The sequence below is a fragment of the Erinaceus europaeus genome, chromosome 17, assembly GCF_950295315.1.
Source record: "Erinaceus europaeus chromosome 17, mEriEur2.1, whole genome shotgun sequence".
NCBI lineage: Eukaryota > Metazoa > Chordata > Mammalia > Eulipotyphla > Erinaceidae > Erinaceus > Erinaceus europaeus.
In genome coordinates this window covers 74,339,109-74,355,853 of record NC_080178.1, presented here as the reverse complement: position 1 = coordinate 74,355,853, position 16,745 = coordinate 74,339,109, and the positions used below count along the sequence as shown (strand labels likewise).

At 47.7% G+C, this 16,745-nt stretch overlaps 1 protein-coding gene across 5 annotated transcripts in view; it reads right to left on the bottom strand.

The window, feature by feature from the left end:
* ABCC8 (ATP binding cassette subfamily C member 8) overlaps positions 1 to 16,745 on the bottom strand; it is a 105,908-nt gene that overhangs the window by 59,409 nt on the left and 29,754 nt on the right. For all 5 annotated transcript variants that reach the window (XR_009545663.1, XM_060177074.1, XM_060177075.1 and 2 more), the window contains exons 7-10: positions 15,413 to 15,577; positions 9,055 to 9,210; positions 3,997 to 4,131; positions 3,291 to 3,453 (exon numbers count right to left, since the gene is read on the bottom strand). Coding sequence is in view for 4 of the 5 variants with exons in the window: in XM_060177074.1 (XP_060033057.1) it covers positions 3,291 to 3,453; positions 3,997 to 4,131; positions 9,055 to 9,210; positions 15,413 to 15,577 (619 nt within the window). In the remaining variant the exon portion in view is untranslated. The remainder of the gene's footprint in view (positions 1 to 3,290; positions 3,454 to 3,996; positions 4,132 to 9,054; positions 9,211 to 15,412; positions 15,578 to 16,745) is intronic.

Below are 16,745 nucleotides of genomic sequence, written 5' to 3'. Positions count from 1 at the left end.
CTGGCACAGGGTTGGGATGTGACTGGGGCAGTTTACACCCACTGAGAAACTCACATCCCTGTCTTGGTTCAGTTCTGGATTTGGACAGCAGGAGACTGGGAAGCCTTTTTCCCAGGCACCCCCTGTACCAGCTCTGGGCGCTAGAGACAGATTCTCTGGGGGATGCTGACAGCAGGTGACCAGGCATCGGGCAGGGTGACCTGGTCTGTCCTCTCATTATGCTGACAGCTCAGCAGGCAGCACCAGGCTGGGCCCATTAGTAAATGTGACTCCAAGACTCCATGGCTGGTGCCCAGGGCAGAACAGAAGTTGCCCCGTTATCTCAAGCCTAATGATCCATGTCCTGATCCCTGGTGACAGACCAGAGGGCCAGAAATTGAGGAGGAAGTAGAAGACAATACACTCCAATTCTAGAAGAAGACCTACAGCAGTTGTGGGGGTTGGGGGGAGCGGGTGTCCCCTCACCTGACCACCCTTTCCATCTGCCTCCATGGCGAGAATGCATCATCTGTTCCATCTGAGAGGGACAGGAGTCCGTTTAAGAAAGGGCAGGCATTGAAGCACTTGGTTTTCCAGGCTTCCCTGGAGGGTTCTCCCTTCCCTCTCTCCACTGCCCTCTTTCAGGGACCAGCCTGGGCTGCTCTGTTTACCCTTCTCTAAGTGGCTGAGTCTTGGGCACAGGGGACCCTGGCAGAACTCCCCCCCCCCACACACACACACACATACACACACTCCCACTTGGCTCCTGAGCCCCTCACTCCTTCTACCTTAGTTCCTGATAATAAAATGCCTCTTGTGCTCAGGTCCTCCTGGCCCTGGGCCCTTCGTCAAGCTGTGGCTTATCTTGTGAGGGTAGCCATAGTGGACCGGGCTTCTGAGGACTGGTCTGGAAACCCAGGCATCTCACGGTGCTGATTACATAGGAAGATTCATCGCAAGCTGCTGTCTGCAGTGCAGGAGACGAGGGCCCAGCATTGAGAAACCGAGGAGCTGGGGGCCAGGCTGTGGCGCACCAGGCAAGAGCACATAGTACTAGGCACCAAGGACCCACGCGAGGATCCTGGTCTAAGCCCCTGGCTCCCCACCTGGAGGGGACGCTTCACAAGCAGTGAAGCAGGTCTATAGGTGTCTATGTTTCTCCCTCTCTATCTCCCCCTCCTCTCATGATTTCTCTCTGTCCTATCCAACATACTGGAAAAAATGGCTGCAGGAGCAGTGAATTCATAGTGGTGACACCGAGTCCTCACGATAACCCTGGAGGCAAAAAAAATAAAGCAAGGAGCTCCTGCCCACCCCATCTCTGACCTGAGGCTGCCTAGACATTGCTGTCAAGAGCCAGCACGCCCTCCCTCCCCCACTTGCCCTGATGTTCCCCTTCCTTCTCTCTCACTGTGGCAACAGTGAGCTCTCTCACCAACCCATGCCCTTGGTGGGAGAAGTGGCCTAGCTGTGTGGGAAAGAAGCCCTCCCCTGGCCCAGCAGCTGTTCCTGTCGATGGGATGTCTGTAACTCAAGGTTGTGCACTGTGTGGGGTTCCTGGCTACCACAACCAGGCCCGGGGCAGCAGAGCTGGAGTTGCAGACAGGAGAGAGCTTCCTAAATCTGCCAGTTTCCCTCAATTTCCTGAACTGTGCAGTAACTTAGTCCCAGGGTGCTCAGAAGCCATGGGAAATATGGGTTGAAGGGTTGGAGGGAAGCAGAGTGCCAAGTGAGGCTGATGCTGTGGACAGTGGCTGTTCTGTCCACTACTGATAGGGCCTGAATCCCGGCTGCCTGAGTCATAGGACGCTGGGGCTGCTCAGCCCCGGCCCTGCTCCCTGAACACCTTGGGGGTGGAGGAGGGGCACTTGGTCCTGTCAGCTGCTCTCTCCCATGGGAACCAGGAGCAAAGATGACCCGGTGACCTCCACTACTGCCTCTCGAGTGGCCCATTCCCACCAGAGCACTGTAAGCTGTTTCTCTTGGACTCAGAGAAAATAGCCAGAAACAGTACCCCTTCACGTCCCGAGCTGCCCCTCTACAGGGAACCCCAGTTCTCTATGGACAATAGCACAAGGCCAGGAGTCCAAGGTCATTCCTACAGACATTTTTCTATCACAAGTTCTCTCTTCCACTAGGTTAGTTCATGTAACTGAGCTGTCTCTTGCTTTCTCCCTTTGGGGGGGCTCCTTTCTAGACCTTCTGATTTTTAATGGCAAGTCAGGGGACCAGTGTAAGGTCTGCCGGCCAGTACTTTGCTTGGATCTGCAGACGCGGAGGGGCCACTTCTGTTTAATACACCTGCTGACTCTCCGTTTGCAGGCATATTGTCCTCTTGTGAATGTCTACTTGTTATTAGCTCACTGTTCAACTCCTGCTCCTAACTCCCGTCCTTTGTGTTATTAATGTAAATTCTCTGCAGAAATGGTTTGATATGAGTGTGTCTGCTAGGACCCTAGGAGCTTTATAGTGCTCATCATATGCTCAGCTCCTACATCAGTGAGGACTTCTAGCATAGCCTTATTTTTTTAAAGACTTATTTAAGGGGTCTAGGTGGTGGTGTGTAAATGTTACAGTGCACAAGGACCCGGGTTTGAGCTTCCGGTCCCCACCTGCAGGAGGAAAGCTTTGTGAGGGGTGAAGCAGGGCTGCAGGTGTCTCTCTGCCTCTCTTCCTCTCTATCTCCCCCTGTCTCAATCTCTATTTATCCAGTAAATAAATAGATAATAAAAATTATTTTAAAAAGAAGACTTATTTGCTTGTGATGAGGGAATGAGAGAGGAGGTAAAGTAGTCAGAGAACAACTCAGCTCTGGCAAAAGGTCACATGGGGGACAGAACCTGCGGCCTCTGGGGCATCAGATGTGAAAGTTCTCTAACAGCTGAACTATTTCCCCCGAGTTTCTACTTTTTGAAGAGTCTTTCTCCTCATGCTTCCAGAAGATGGAAGCTTCTCCCACAGGCAGAGGCAGCTCATTCTGACTTGACAAGAAGCCTTCACACTCGGGGGAATTTGAAACTGTGGTTATTTTTCTCACTTACTGCAACTGCTCACTAACATGGCAGCCCGACAGTCTATCAACAGCCTCGACTGCATCTTGAGACCCAGCCAGGCGGCCCTGCACCGAGCAGGCTCCCAGTACCTACGGGCGGGGTCAGTGGCTGGGGATGCGGTGCCTTCTGGGGGGCTCTGCTGCGAGTCGTCCTGAGGCGCTCCTGTCTCAGGTGAGTGCATCCCCCCACCGCCCTCACTTCTGTCCCTTCCTGCCTGACAACATCCTATCCAGGGCTGGCAGGCTGGGCTGGACTCACTGGAGATGGAGGTGTAGACGGCAAAGGCCCTGAGGCTGGTCATCTCCTTCCTGCGCGTCACCTCCACGCGGGTGCAGAAGATGTTCTCCCAGGCGTACAGCTTCAGCAGCTTGATGCCGCGAAGCATCTCATTGGTCTGCTTCAGCCTCTCGTTGGAGTACTCCTGTGGGGTCAAGTCAGAGGGACTTCCCTCAACCCTCCAAGGGGGAGGAGCCAGCCACAGTCCCACCATTCACAACCCCCAGCTCCTGTCTCCCCTCCCACGATGGGGCTATTCCTGGCCTTCTCTCTCTTTCTCTTTACTTTCAGCACCATTTTGTTGATTTTATTGGATAGGACAGAGAGAATTTGAGAGGAGGGGGACATAGAGAGATAGAGAGGAAGAGAGAAAGAGAGATACCTGCAGACCTGCTTCACTGCTCATGAAGCTTCCTTCCTTCCTACAGGTGGGGAGTGGGGGCTCAAACCCAGATGCTTGTGCTCAGTACTATGTATGCTTAACAGAGTGCACCACTGTGGGCTCCTCTGGCCTTCCCCAAATCTCACCCTGCAGAGAAAACCGAGGTCTGGGCTGGTGTTGTTCCCCATTCAAGGTCAGGAGCAGTGTCTGTCTGTGTGGGTGCTATTCGGTGGCATCTGGGTGGCAGTGAGGACACCAGCTGATCTGAAGGGGAAGGGGGCAGGCAGGCCCGAGGGGGAGACTTACCAGTGTGCTCCGCTGGGCCTGGGAGAGCTTGGTCGCCACGAAGTACTGGACAGGGGCCAGCAGGATGATGACCGCTGCCCCAATTAAGGCACCGACTCCAAGGATATAGTAGAGGAGTATCACACCCACAATGATCTGGGGGGAGAGGCAGCGAGAGTGCTCCTTGGAGTGGCTGTCCTGCCAGGGTGTGTCAGCAAAAACCCACCCTTCCCCGACCTTCCCCCTGCCCTCAATGTGGGAAATGTCAAGTTTTCAAGTTATTTTGCAGGCAGAGGAGAAGGAGGGATAAAGCAGAAGGAGGAATATGATGAGGGTGGTGGTGCACCTGGTTGAGTGCACATATTACTATGTGCAAGGACCCAGGTTCGAGCTCCCAGTCACCACCTGCAGGGGGAAAGCTTTTCGAGTGGTGAAGCAGTGCTGCAGGTGTCTCTGTCTCTCTCCCTCTCTACAACCCTCTTTCCTCCTGATTTCTAGCTGTCTCTCCCCAATAAATAAAAAAGACAATGAAGAAAATTTTTAAAGGACTATGATGGATTCCTGCACAGAGTTGGGGGCCGGGAACTAGCTGCATTTATCTGCAGTGCTGGCTGAAGCACAAAGCCCTGTAAATCTGCATTCAGATGAAGCCCAGGGGCGGAGGCTTCCTGATGAGAGTGGCCCCTCCCCGTGCTCTGTGTGCTGGCCTTGCTCTGTCACAGGGGCAAAGTGACACTTGGATAAAAGGGCCACATTACTGCATCTATGTCAGGAAAAAAACCAGTCCAGAGGCTGAAAGTTTACATTCTTTTTTTTTTAAATTTATTTCCTTTTTGTTGCCCTTGTTGTTTTTATTGTTGTAGTCACTGTTGTTGTTGATTTCATCATTGTTGGATAGGACAGAGAGAAATGAAGAGAGATGGGGAAGACAGAGGGGGGAGAGAAAGACAGACACCTGCGGAACTGCTTCACCGCCTGTGAAGTGACTCCCCTGCAGGTGGGGAGCCAGGGGCTCAAACCGGGATCCTTACACCGGTCCTTGCACTTTGCGCCACATGCGCTTAACCCGCTGTGCTACCGCCTGACTCCTGAAAGTTTACATTCTTATGTTCCTGACATTTATAATTTCCTAAGTCAGTCTGGCCAGTAGACTCTAAAAAGAGAATCCATTGTGTTTCTAGCTCTATGTAAATGTCTTCCTGCTTCTGAATATTGATGAGAAATGCAAATTTCTTTTGCAAAGCCCCAAGCATGGAGATCACAGTTTTTATAGTTGCCTGCAAAAGCAGCCACCTCTAACCCTAGGACTAATTCTAAAGGAACAGGTGTCCTGTCTTCCTTAATTGGAGAAAAAAAAATTCAGGCTGCTGGGGTTGGCCTTGCATGCCGTCGTCAGCCATGCACCAAATGGGCAGTCAGCTCCTTGCAACGCCTCAAGCTCAGGAGCGGATGGGCGTTCCTACAAGTGCTCTCAGTGACAGAAAGTCTTCTCAAATGCAGGTTCTTAGAGGCTGGTAACTGATCCCTTCACTCCCTCCCTCCCTAGTGATTAACTGATGATAAAAGCTGACACGGGTGGAGGTGGGGAGGAGGGGGCGGCGGGGAGCGGTGGTGCACCTGGTTAAGAGCACATATTACGTTGCACAAGGGCCCAGGTTCAAGCTCCCGCCTGCAGGGGGACACTTCACAAATGGTGAAGTAAGTCTGCAGGTGTCTTTCTTTCTCTCCCTCTCCTCTCAGTTTCTCTCTGTCCTAGCAAACAAAACAGAAAGGGTGTGGGGGGGGGAATGGCTGCCAGAAGTGGTAGATTCATAGTGTCAGCGATAACCCTGGTGGCAAAAGCAAAGAGAAAAGCTGACAGGAATGGGCAGAGGACCCAGTAAGAGAGAACAAGCCTCTGCCCCTGCTAAGCAAGTTTTCTCATCACCATCCTGCAGATTTGTCCCTGGCATCCACTCCTGCCACAGGCTGGCCTCACATGGAAGCAATCAGAGCATCCTTCAGACACCAAGGAGGCTTCTGGAGTCTTCCGGAAATGGCATCAGGGCAGCTTATGGGGCTCAGTCTCTGTGTCTCCAACTGTAGCGGCAGAGGCAGGAGTCGGGGTGCAGTTGCTGCTGGGTCCTCCTTACACTCCCCCAACTTGTCATACCCCCCCAGCTCCTGCTGTCCAATCCTATCTTCTGTGGGGTTTGGGCAGATCCCATGGGAGAACACACCAGGACCCAGGGACCCTGAGAATGTGCAGCAACTGCAGGGAGCAACGGCTAACAGCTATTTACCTCCTATTTCTTCTCTTATTTTTTCTTTTCTTTTCTACCTCCAGGGTTATCACTGGGTCTCAGTGCTAGAACTATGAATCTACTATTCCTAGCAGCCATTTTTTCCCCATTTTATTGGACAGGACAGAGAGAAATTGACAGGGAAGGCAGAGATAGAGATGGAGAGAGAAAGACCTGCAGATCTGTTTCAATGCTTGTGAGGCATCCCCCCTGCAGGTGGGGTGCCAGGGGCTTGAACCCGGATCCTTGAGTGAGTCCTTATTCATAGTACTATGTGTGCTTAACCAGGCACGCCACTTACCTCCTATTTCTATGGCCTAGGAAAGCAACCCCGTATTGCAGTGGGGAGGCAATGGCCCCTGGAGTCTGCAGCCCTGAGTCTGAATGCAGATCAAGCACTTGTCAGCTGGGGAGTTTGGGATAGTTACTTAACCTCTCTGAGCCTCATGTCTTCATCTTGTAAGTGGTGACTTTAATGCTCACTTAGCTGGGCTGCTGTGGACATTATGTGGCCATATGTGTTAAGTTCCTAGAACAGTGCCTGGCAGAGTTGGAGACTAATGCAGGGTGGCTGGCCCAATATAAACTTTCCAGATAAGAAGTGGCAATAAAAATCATTTGAGAAGGTTTATGGTAAATACAACCCCCATAGCAATGACTTCGGGTCCAGCAAAGTCCTCACTCACACCAAAGTAAACCTCCTCAGGGATCTGCCCTGTAGTTAGTGACTGTTGGTGCAGGACACTCTCCACACACTTGCTTTACACCCTAACAACCCCAGAGGGCTGGAGACACACCAGATGACGGCCACAATGGTTGGTGCTACACCAGGCAGCTCCCCACAAAGCCTGCAGGGCCTCTGAGAATGTGTTCTGGGGTTTCTGCTTTGGGTTTGAGCACCAGAGCAGAGATTCAAGAATGGGATGGGAAACACAGATTCCATAGGTAATAGCGCTGGGTAGGAGATGGGGCAGGTGGGGTTGCGAGTTCGATAAACCCTGCAGAGAATTCTCCTGCTGTCATCAGAGGAGGATGTGCCACATTTAAAACCACCCCCCCTAGTCATCTGACTTTAAAAGCATTCGTGGTTTTGACTTTTATAATAGTACAGGCTCATTAGAGAATTCAGAAATGCACTAAGGAAATGAAAACCACGTGTAATCCACCATATGGCCTTCGCGTTAATTTTCCTGCACGACTCTGTGCAAACAGACATACTCAATATTCCACTTTAGTTGAGAAGTCACTGCGTGTACTATTCTGTAGCTTTCTCTTTATGCTTAAAAACACATTATGCTGGGGTTGGGCGGTAGCACAGCAGGTTAAGCGAGATGGCGCAAAGAGCAAGGAGCAGTGTAAGGATCTTGGTTCAAACCCCCGGCTCCCCACCTGCATGAGGAGTCACTTCACAGGTGGTGAAGCAGGTCTTCAGGTGTCTATCTCTTTCTCCCCTTCTCTGTCTTCCCCTCCTCTCTTCATTTCTCTCTGTTCTATCAAACAATGATGACACCAATAACAATAATAATCACAACAATAAGACAAGGGCAACAAGAGGGAATAAAATAAATATTAAAAAAAAACACATTAGGCAGGCCAGGTGGTGGCACACCTAGTTCAGCACACATGTTACAATGTGTAAAGATCTGAGTTCCAGCCCCTAGTCCCCACCTGCAAGGGGAAAGCTTTGCGAGTGGTGAAGTAGGTCTGCAGGTGTCTCTCTATCTCTCCCTCTCTATTACCCCCCTTCCCTTTCAATGTCTGACTATCTCTATCCAATAAGTAAATAAAGATAATTATGCCTGGTCCCCACCTGCAAGGAGGGAACCTTCACCAGTGCCTCTCTTTCTCTCACTTTGTCTCTCTCTCTCTTTCTATCTCCTCTGGACCTCTCAGTATCTCTGCCTTATCAAAGAAAAAATATAAAAAGGAAAAAAAATAAAATAAAAGGAAAAATTGACTGCTGGGAGTTGTGGATTGGTCATGTAGACACTGAGCCACAGTGATAATTCCGGTGGCAATAAAAAATGCACTGTGAATACTTTTTCAGTGTAATCAAACACTTTTACTTTTTCCTCTAGGGTCATTGTTGGGGCTCAGTGCCAGCACTATGAATCCATGGCTCCTAGCAGCTATTTCCTCCATTTTATTGGATAGGACAGAGAGAAATTGAGAGAGGATGGAGGCATAGAGAGGGACAGAGAAAAAGAGACCTGCAGTGTGGTTCAGGAGGTGGTGCAGTGATAAGGCTTTGGACTTTCGAGCATGAGGTCCTCGGTTCGATCCCCGGTAGCATATATGCCAGAGTGATGTCGTTCTTTCTGTCTCCTCCTGTCTTTCTCATTAATAAATAAATAAAATCTTTTAAAAAAAAAGAAAAAGAGACCTGCAGACCTGCTTCACCGCTCATGAAGTGGACCCCACGCAGGTGGGGAGCCGGGTGCTTGAACACGGATCCTTGTGCAGCTCCTTGTGCTTAGTACTATGTGCACTTAACCAGGTGTGTCACTGCCTGGCTCCCTACACCATAGTTTTTAATGTCTGCATATGTATTCCGCATATAATCTATGCTATGATTTGTTGGTTGCATTTTTAAAAATGGCATTGCCTTGTCTGATCATCGAGAGAGATGGCCAGACAACTTGCTTGCAGAGCATGAGACAAGATCATGCCCCCAGGGGACCCCAAAAGCATGGAAGATATGTGCATATCCAGAGTGGAAATTAGTGAGCTTCTAGTCACTAGATACACACTAGCAGATGCTGGCTCGATGCCCGCTCCCCATACACACAGCCCTTACCTGTACTGGCATAGCCCAGAGATTTGGGCACAAGAAGAAAAACCACATGAGCTGGTTGGTGTCGATGGCCACCAGGTTACAGATCTGCCCAGCTGTCATTTCCCCCATGGAGAGGTTGGAGGTGGAGAGGTGCATGATCTTATTATAGATCTTGGTCTAGAGAGAGACAGATTACATTCACCATTATCATCATCAGCCGAAGGACCCCAGGTGCCAGATGTCCATAGTGTGCCTCAGACACTTCTCTTCGGAGCCCCCAGCAGCTCTGGAAGCGAGCGCTGAATTACTATTCCAGTTTTACAAACAAGGTAACTAAGGCCCAGAGAGGTAACGGGCTCTGATTACAGACCAAGTCAATCAGAGACACAGCACTGAGTCCAGGCCAGCATGGTAAACTACTTCTTTAGCACGGAAGACCTCTCTTGGGGGGCAGGACTTAATTAGCTCTTCAATCTTAAAAAATGGATCTTTACGTCCAGTTGTATTCTTGATTTATCAGAGGCCAGCGGAAGACACATCTCAGCGCTATAAAAAAGATGAAGTGGCACAAAGGTCTTTTTTTTTTTTTTTTTTCCCTTTAACATGACTGACTTCAATCAGGGAAGGGGTATACTCTGGGGACAAGTCCTGTCTGAACTGAGCCTTGAAACAAAACAAGGGCTCAGCCTGGGACTGTCGCCCTAAGTCGTTGTTCTGTGTCTCAAGGGCATAGCCAGAGCAGCCTTGGTAATGTCTCCATGAGCAGAGACCACACCTCCCAGAAAGACAGCCGTTTTCAGGCTCTGTGCTCCTGGACAAGGGAAAACACGTGACTGCTTTCAGCGCCCCAGGAATGCCGGCTCTCCAACGGAATTCGATTGTGTGTCTGCTCCAAGGCAATTCCAGGCCTTCAATTCATCTTTTCTGTGAGACCAAGACTTTTCCTTGGATCAGCTTTGCTCGAATCTACTTGTGCCATTTTGCAAGCCAATGTGCACCATGGGAAAGCTTTAAAATAATGAAAATTCCATTTTTTGAGACAAATCTAAGCACATTCTATATGAAATCACTCTCTGAAAAATATTAGTAGGTCTAATTCCTGAGAAGCAGGAGTACAGAGAGCTCTTTTCAAATAAATCATGATTACGTAAAGTCTAGAATATAAAGAAATATTCAGTGATTGAGAACTGGCATATGCCAACGATTATATAAAGCATAGGAATTTTGCTTACCAACTTCTCATGCAAGAGTTGCGATTATTTTTTAAGCTCATAAAGACATAGAGTCTTACAATTTTCTGTATATCTTCTAAAAGGAAGACTGTTTTCTTCTCATTTGTTTACATAATTAATGGCAGTGTTTCCTTTCTCAGGATATGAATTAATCTCTCTTATTGATGTGAAAGATTCATACAGTTTGATTAAAAAAAACCTACACACTAATACACTAAAAAAAGCATAATTGGTTCTTTTAACATAATTGGAAAACCCTGGGCCAGGGTGACTGATGACACAGAGCCTGGATAAGCCTAATTACAATGCTGCCGGGCTGCAAGTACACTGGCTGCTGTCTGGGGCGGTGCAAGCCAGTCTGTCACAGGGGCCTGGGCAGGGGCCAGGGTGTTCAGAGCCACTGTCGGAATTGAGAAACTTCATGGTAGCTCTGAACCCCTATGAATCTGCAAGGGTTCTAGACCCTCGTGGGGCCTTCTAGTCACTGACATTCCCAAGGAAGTAGCTCTGCTCTCTCAAAGATATTGCTGCCTGAGATCAGCAAAGGAGTGAGTGACAGCTACCTAGTGGCTTTGCTCAGAGGTGGAATATAAACAGCTGAAGAAAATGGACTTGCAGAGAAACAGTAACCAAACTGTCTTTCAGACTTTATGAGACATGAGGTGATTCCTTTCCAGGGGCAGAGGTGGGAGGGGGAAGGATTTGGGTGGTAGTGTACTGGACACACAAATGAGAGTGTGAAGAGAAACCTGTAAGGTCTAGGATCATATAAGCCACTGCTGAATCACTACTAATACAACTTTTAGATTAGAAAAAGCAAAAATTAGAGTATAATTATTATATTTACATTATTTTTAATATTCCAATTATAAGACTAGTATTATAAGCCAATTTTTAAATTTGTGATTAGTAGTGGGTTTACAAGGTTTTAAGATTACAGGGTCTAGTTTCACACTGTACCCACCACCCAAATTCTATGTCCCCCACCCTCCCTCACAGCCCACTCTCACAAAGTCTTAGAGACAATTTAACGTGAGTGCCTAACCAGGTGCGCCACCACCCAGCCCCGAGACAATTTGTTTGTTCCTGTTTATCAGTATTATTATTTTTCGAAAGTTCCTGTGTATCAGTTCTCTAGATTCCACACATGAATGAACCCATCTGGTAGCTGTCTTTCATGTCTTTGCTTATTTCGCTAAGCATAATCACATTTAATTCCATCCATTTTGTCCCAAAGGACACAGTATCACTTTCTGATCGCAGAGCATTATGTTATGGAGTACACGCCGCATCACGTCTGTATCCAGTTATCTGAGACCAGTACCATCAACATATTTAAACATCACTACAGCATCATCATCGCTCTAGGTCATCTTGTCAGCAAAGAAATAAAATCATTTTTGCAGTCCTTTGAGATATCCAAGAAAGATTAAGTTCTAAATATGAAATTTATAAACACCAATCCTGTCAGTATTTAAGCACATGAATGAACACACATTCATCAGCACAAACTTACACTGCATCCACTGGTGCCCAGGTTGTGTCCTGCCCCACTCCAGGGGGCTGCTGTTCTCAGGCACCTAATGCCACCTTGAATCTGTTGCCCACCCAACCTCTGCCATTTTCCTTTTTTTTTTTTTTTTCCTGCAATACTAATTCTGCCTCCCAGAGGAACAGCCAATCCACGTGATTCTGAGGAACATTCCCAAGAATGAGCATACGCAGGGATTTAATCACGATAGCGGAAACTGTTCGTGACCCCTTTTCTCTCTTTTTCACAGGTACTGCTAGTGGGGTGTCTATGGCTGCCCAGAATAAAGACCACACTTTTGAGCCTCTCTAGGTACGGCCCTGTGGTGGCTGAGCTTTGTTGTTGGGATAGGAAGGGTGGGCACACCTTCTGATTAAGATTTTCCCACTAGGGGAAGAGAGAGACAGGCTGGGGGTATGGATTCACCTGCCAATGCCCATGTCCAGTGCAGAAGCAATTACAGAAGCCAGACCTGCCACTTTCTGTACCCCATAAATTTTGGTCCATACTCCCAGAGGGGTAAATGTTAGCAAAAGATGACCATAGGGCTCTGAACTCCAATTCCATCAGGACCCAGAGAGAGAAGAGGGGGAAAAATAGGAAGTAGTTGGTGTGATTTAGAAAGGAAGAGAAGGCAGAATCATAGAAAAAAAGGGCAAATATATATATTTATAATTGCAGTTATATTTATAGTTATAGAAATAATAGTCAACCCATATCTGTGGCCTTGGGAGAACTAATGCAGTTTCCAATGGAGGAACACAGAACTCTGGTGGTGGGAATAATATGGAATTATACCCCTGTTATCTTATAATTTTGTAAATCAATATTAAATCACTAATAGAAAAATTTTTAATAGGACCAGGCAGTGGTGTACCTGGCTAAGCACACACATGACAGTGCACAAGGACCCAAGTTCAAGCTCCTGGTCCCACCGGCAGAGGAAAACTTCACAAGTGGTCAAACAGGGCTGCCGGTGTCTCTCACTGTCTCTTTCTCTATTCCCCCTCTATCTCTATCTAATAAATAAATAAATAGTATATATATTAAAAATTTAAAAATAAGCAGACAGCATCCTTTCCTATTGTACTAACTTTTTTTCCCTCTAACTTAAATGTAGACACAGTTGTGGTGACTGCAGTAGTGACAAAGGTCAGCTAAGAAGGCTGGCAGAGGAACACAGAAGAAGGAGCCAAGGTCTCTTGTCACTGTCTCTGCCACAGTAGCCTATACTAAATGTGAAGAACAATTTTTAAAAATATTTTATTTATTTATTAATGAGAAAGATAGGAGGAGAGAGAAAGAACCAGACATCACTCTGGCACATGTGCTGCCAGGGATCAAACTCAGGACCTCATGCTGGAGAGTCAAAAGCTTTATCACTGCGCCACCTCCCGGACCACGAACAAATTTCTATCTTATTTAGAGCACTCTCTGTGTGTGTGTGAGATACTGAACCAAATTTTTTTTTTTTTTTTTTTTGCCTTCAGGGTTATGCTGGGGCTCAGCGCCTACACTATAAGTCCACTGCTCCTGTGGCCATTGTATTATTATTATTGTTATTATTATTTTGGATAGGACAGAGACAAATTGAGAGGGGGACAGGAAGATAGATAGATAGATAGATAGATAGATAGGTAGACAGACAGACAGACACCTGCAGACCTGCTTCACCACTTGTAAAGCAACCCCCCTGCAGGTGTGGAACTAAGGATTCAAACTGGGATCATTGTGTGGGTCCTTGCACTTTGTACTATGTGCACTTAACCAGGTGTGCTATTGCCTGGCCCCTGAACCAAAATTCTAAGGGGAACTCTGAGTCTTAGGCAACTTCTCTCATCATCACTTTGCCTGAAAATGCTGAACCCTCTCTGACTTTGGTCCTCCTTCCAGCTAACTCTGAGAAGGAAGTCACAGCAGACAGACCCAAAGGATCAGACCAGATAAGTCTCTCTCACTATGACCCAAAATTTAACAGCTCAAATGATCTGAGAGGCTCTTTGGTCTCTGCCCTGGTGAGCCCAGAGAAGCCTGTCAGGTAGCACCTGGACCAACACCTGGAAGAAACAGCAAGGCTGCCTCTGCAGTCAACAGGGGGATACTGGGGTCCGTCCTTAGCAATAGCCAAAGTTCTGCATCTGCATCCAGAGTTGTCCACCCAATGCTGAAAGTTGATACCTCAGCTCTAGTCCAGGGTAGAACCAGGGTTGGAACTCCTTTATTTCCCAAGTATGGCCCCAGGAATTCCACACTGTCCCATGCTACCTCATCAATGGCTATTGTTTAAAAAAACAAACAAGAACACTAAGACTAGTTCAGACTCTGAAACCTACGGTCATTATTGGAGGGCAATCTTAAGAGGAAAAGGTAAAAAAGGTCTTTTTGGTTGTTATAATGTTCAATTAAAATTACTCGTCCAGGCAAAAGATAAGGAGTTGAAGCAAGGCGTTTATTCCTTTGTAAAAGGGTGTGTGTAGCCAAGAGTGGCTGGCAGGCAGCAGCACACCCCCTCACCCTTTTCCCATCTTTTATACCTGACGCAGAACTGTCTCCTCCTACCCTGCGTAGGGCTTCAGAGCTCATAATCTCCCCGTTGTCTAAATAAGGAAAGGGACAGAGTCTGAGGGTCTCTCTTGGAGGATTAGAAAGAACTGCAAGTAAATATTGTATGACATTAAAAAAACACAGAACTAGAGAGCACAGGTGGTTATAGATAACTATTTATTTTTTTTAAAATTTTTTCTTTTGGGGAGTCGGACGGTAGTGCAGTAGCACGTGGCGCAAAGCACAAGGAACGGTGTAAGGATCCCAGTTCGAGCCCCCGGCTCCCCACCTGCAGGGGAGTTGCCTTCACAGGTGGTGAAGCAGGTCTGCAGGTGTCTGTCTTTCTCTCCCCCCTCTGTCTTCCCTCCTCTCTCTATTTCTCTCTGTCCTATCCAACAATGACGACAACAATGAAAAAAACTTTTCTTTTGTACTAAGTAATTGTTCTATTCATGTTCCTTTGAAAAGAATACCTAACCGGGAGTTGGGCTGTAGTACAGCGGGCTAAGCGCAGGTGGAGCAAAGCACAAAGACCGGCATAAGGATCCCGGTTCGAACCCCGGCTCCCCACCTGCAGGGGAGTCGCTTCACAGGCGGTGAAGCAGGTCTGCAGGTGTCTGTCTTTCTCTCCTCCTCTCTGTCTTCCCCTCCCTCTCTCCATTTCTCTCTGTCCTATCCAACAACAACAATAAATACAACAATAAAACAACAAGGGCAACAAAAGGGAAAAAATAAATAAAATAAATATAAAAAAAGAAAAGAATACCTAACCATCTCTTATAATTTGATGGCACTGAACCTGTTGTGGGTGTGGTGATTTGCATTCATGTGCACAGATGTGTAACTATATCCATGTGACCTTATAGTGTTGTAAATCAATGTTACCTTAGTAAACAGCAAAGCTAAACCACTGTAAATGTTTCAACCACACACTAAGGACAGTTATTATTCCAAAATAGTATTGAAGGGCAACAATGAAATTCCCTGCACTCAAGTGCTTCTTGAGTGTCCCTGGAGATGAAGACTGTGGTTCATAGTGCAAAGTAAAAAAATAAATCATCCAAGTACCTACCTGTATTGCTCCTCTCAAGTTAATTCCAGTTTCAATGGCGACATAGTAGGAGGCTTGGAGAAACGTCCTTTGCAGCAGGAGAGCAAGGAACAGAAGCACGGCCAGCACGTAGGCATTGGCGAGGAACTCTTGGGATGAGACAAAGTAGACACCGAGAAACTTTGTCTGTTGCAGAGAGAGGTTCAGACGTAACTGTCATTGCCAGCAATGACCTCCAGCAGTACCTGCTACTGTGCCACACTGGCCGTTACTACAATGCCTTCTAGGCTTGCAGGACCCAGGTCAATTGTTTACGAGTGAAAAACCAGACTGGTGAAGCTAACAAGGAATCCCTCTATGCACAGGGAGGGTTTGTCTCAAGTCCCTTCACTGCCCTGTTTAACAGATCAGTATGGGCCCCAGGTCCAACCTTGTGCCCTTACACATGACTCTCAGCTTTCGTGGCCACCAGGCTCTCGGGAACTCAGTCTGAATGTAACAGGGAGAAATCGAGGAGGGTAGCAGAGTAGCCAAAAGCAGGACTCTGAGGAAAAAACCCCACAATGTCTATGTGTTTTCTGTTACAAAAAATGGAGTCAGCTGAGGCCTTACCCCATACTCCCTAGCAGCTGGCTCAGAAGTGATTTCTGGGTAGAAAAAAAAAAAAAAGCATGGAGCATGGATGGAGGTTGTATTGTTACATGGAAAACTGGGAAATGTTATGCATGTACAAACTATTGCATTTTATTGCTGGCTGTAAACCATTAATTTCCCAATAGAGAATTAAAAAAAAAAAAGCATGGAAAACATGGCTCTGTAAATGCTTCAATAGATCACCTATGACCGACTGAAAAGACTGCAGATCCAAGCTCCAAGCCGCTCGGACTCTTAGGACCTTCTTTTAAATCTTTTAAATCTCTGTTCTCTCGCTGTGCCTCAGGCAAGATCCCAGATGAAAAGCAGGGGAAGAAAACCAGTGTTTGACTGTGTTGCTAAAGATACCATGGAACAACAGCACATCTGTCTCCCAAGACAGCGCCAACAGCTCCCAGGTCTTGATCGTATGCCTAGCTTCCCAGTAGAACCACATTGGTGTTTCCAGGAAGCCAGAAGTGGCCCCTTTCTAAGCCTCTGCCTTGAGCTCTGCAAGCTACTGAGGAGGGTGTGCGGGCTGCTGCAGAGTGACGGTGGTAGGAACACAGTGGTGAGAAAGGGCCTGAGGGCACGTCCATGAGCAGGACCAGGACCGGGCTGAGGGCCAGGGTTCTAAGAGGATTCCTCTTCTGAGGAGCAGCACTGCCTGGATTCTGCAGACAGGGCTTCTGGGTGCAGAAACATTCTTGCCTCTGAGGCT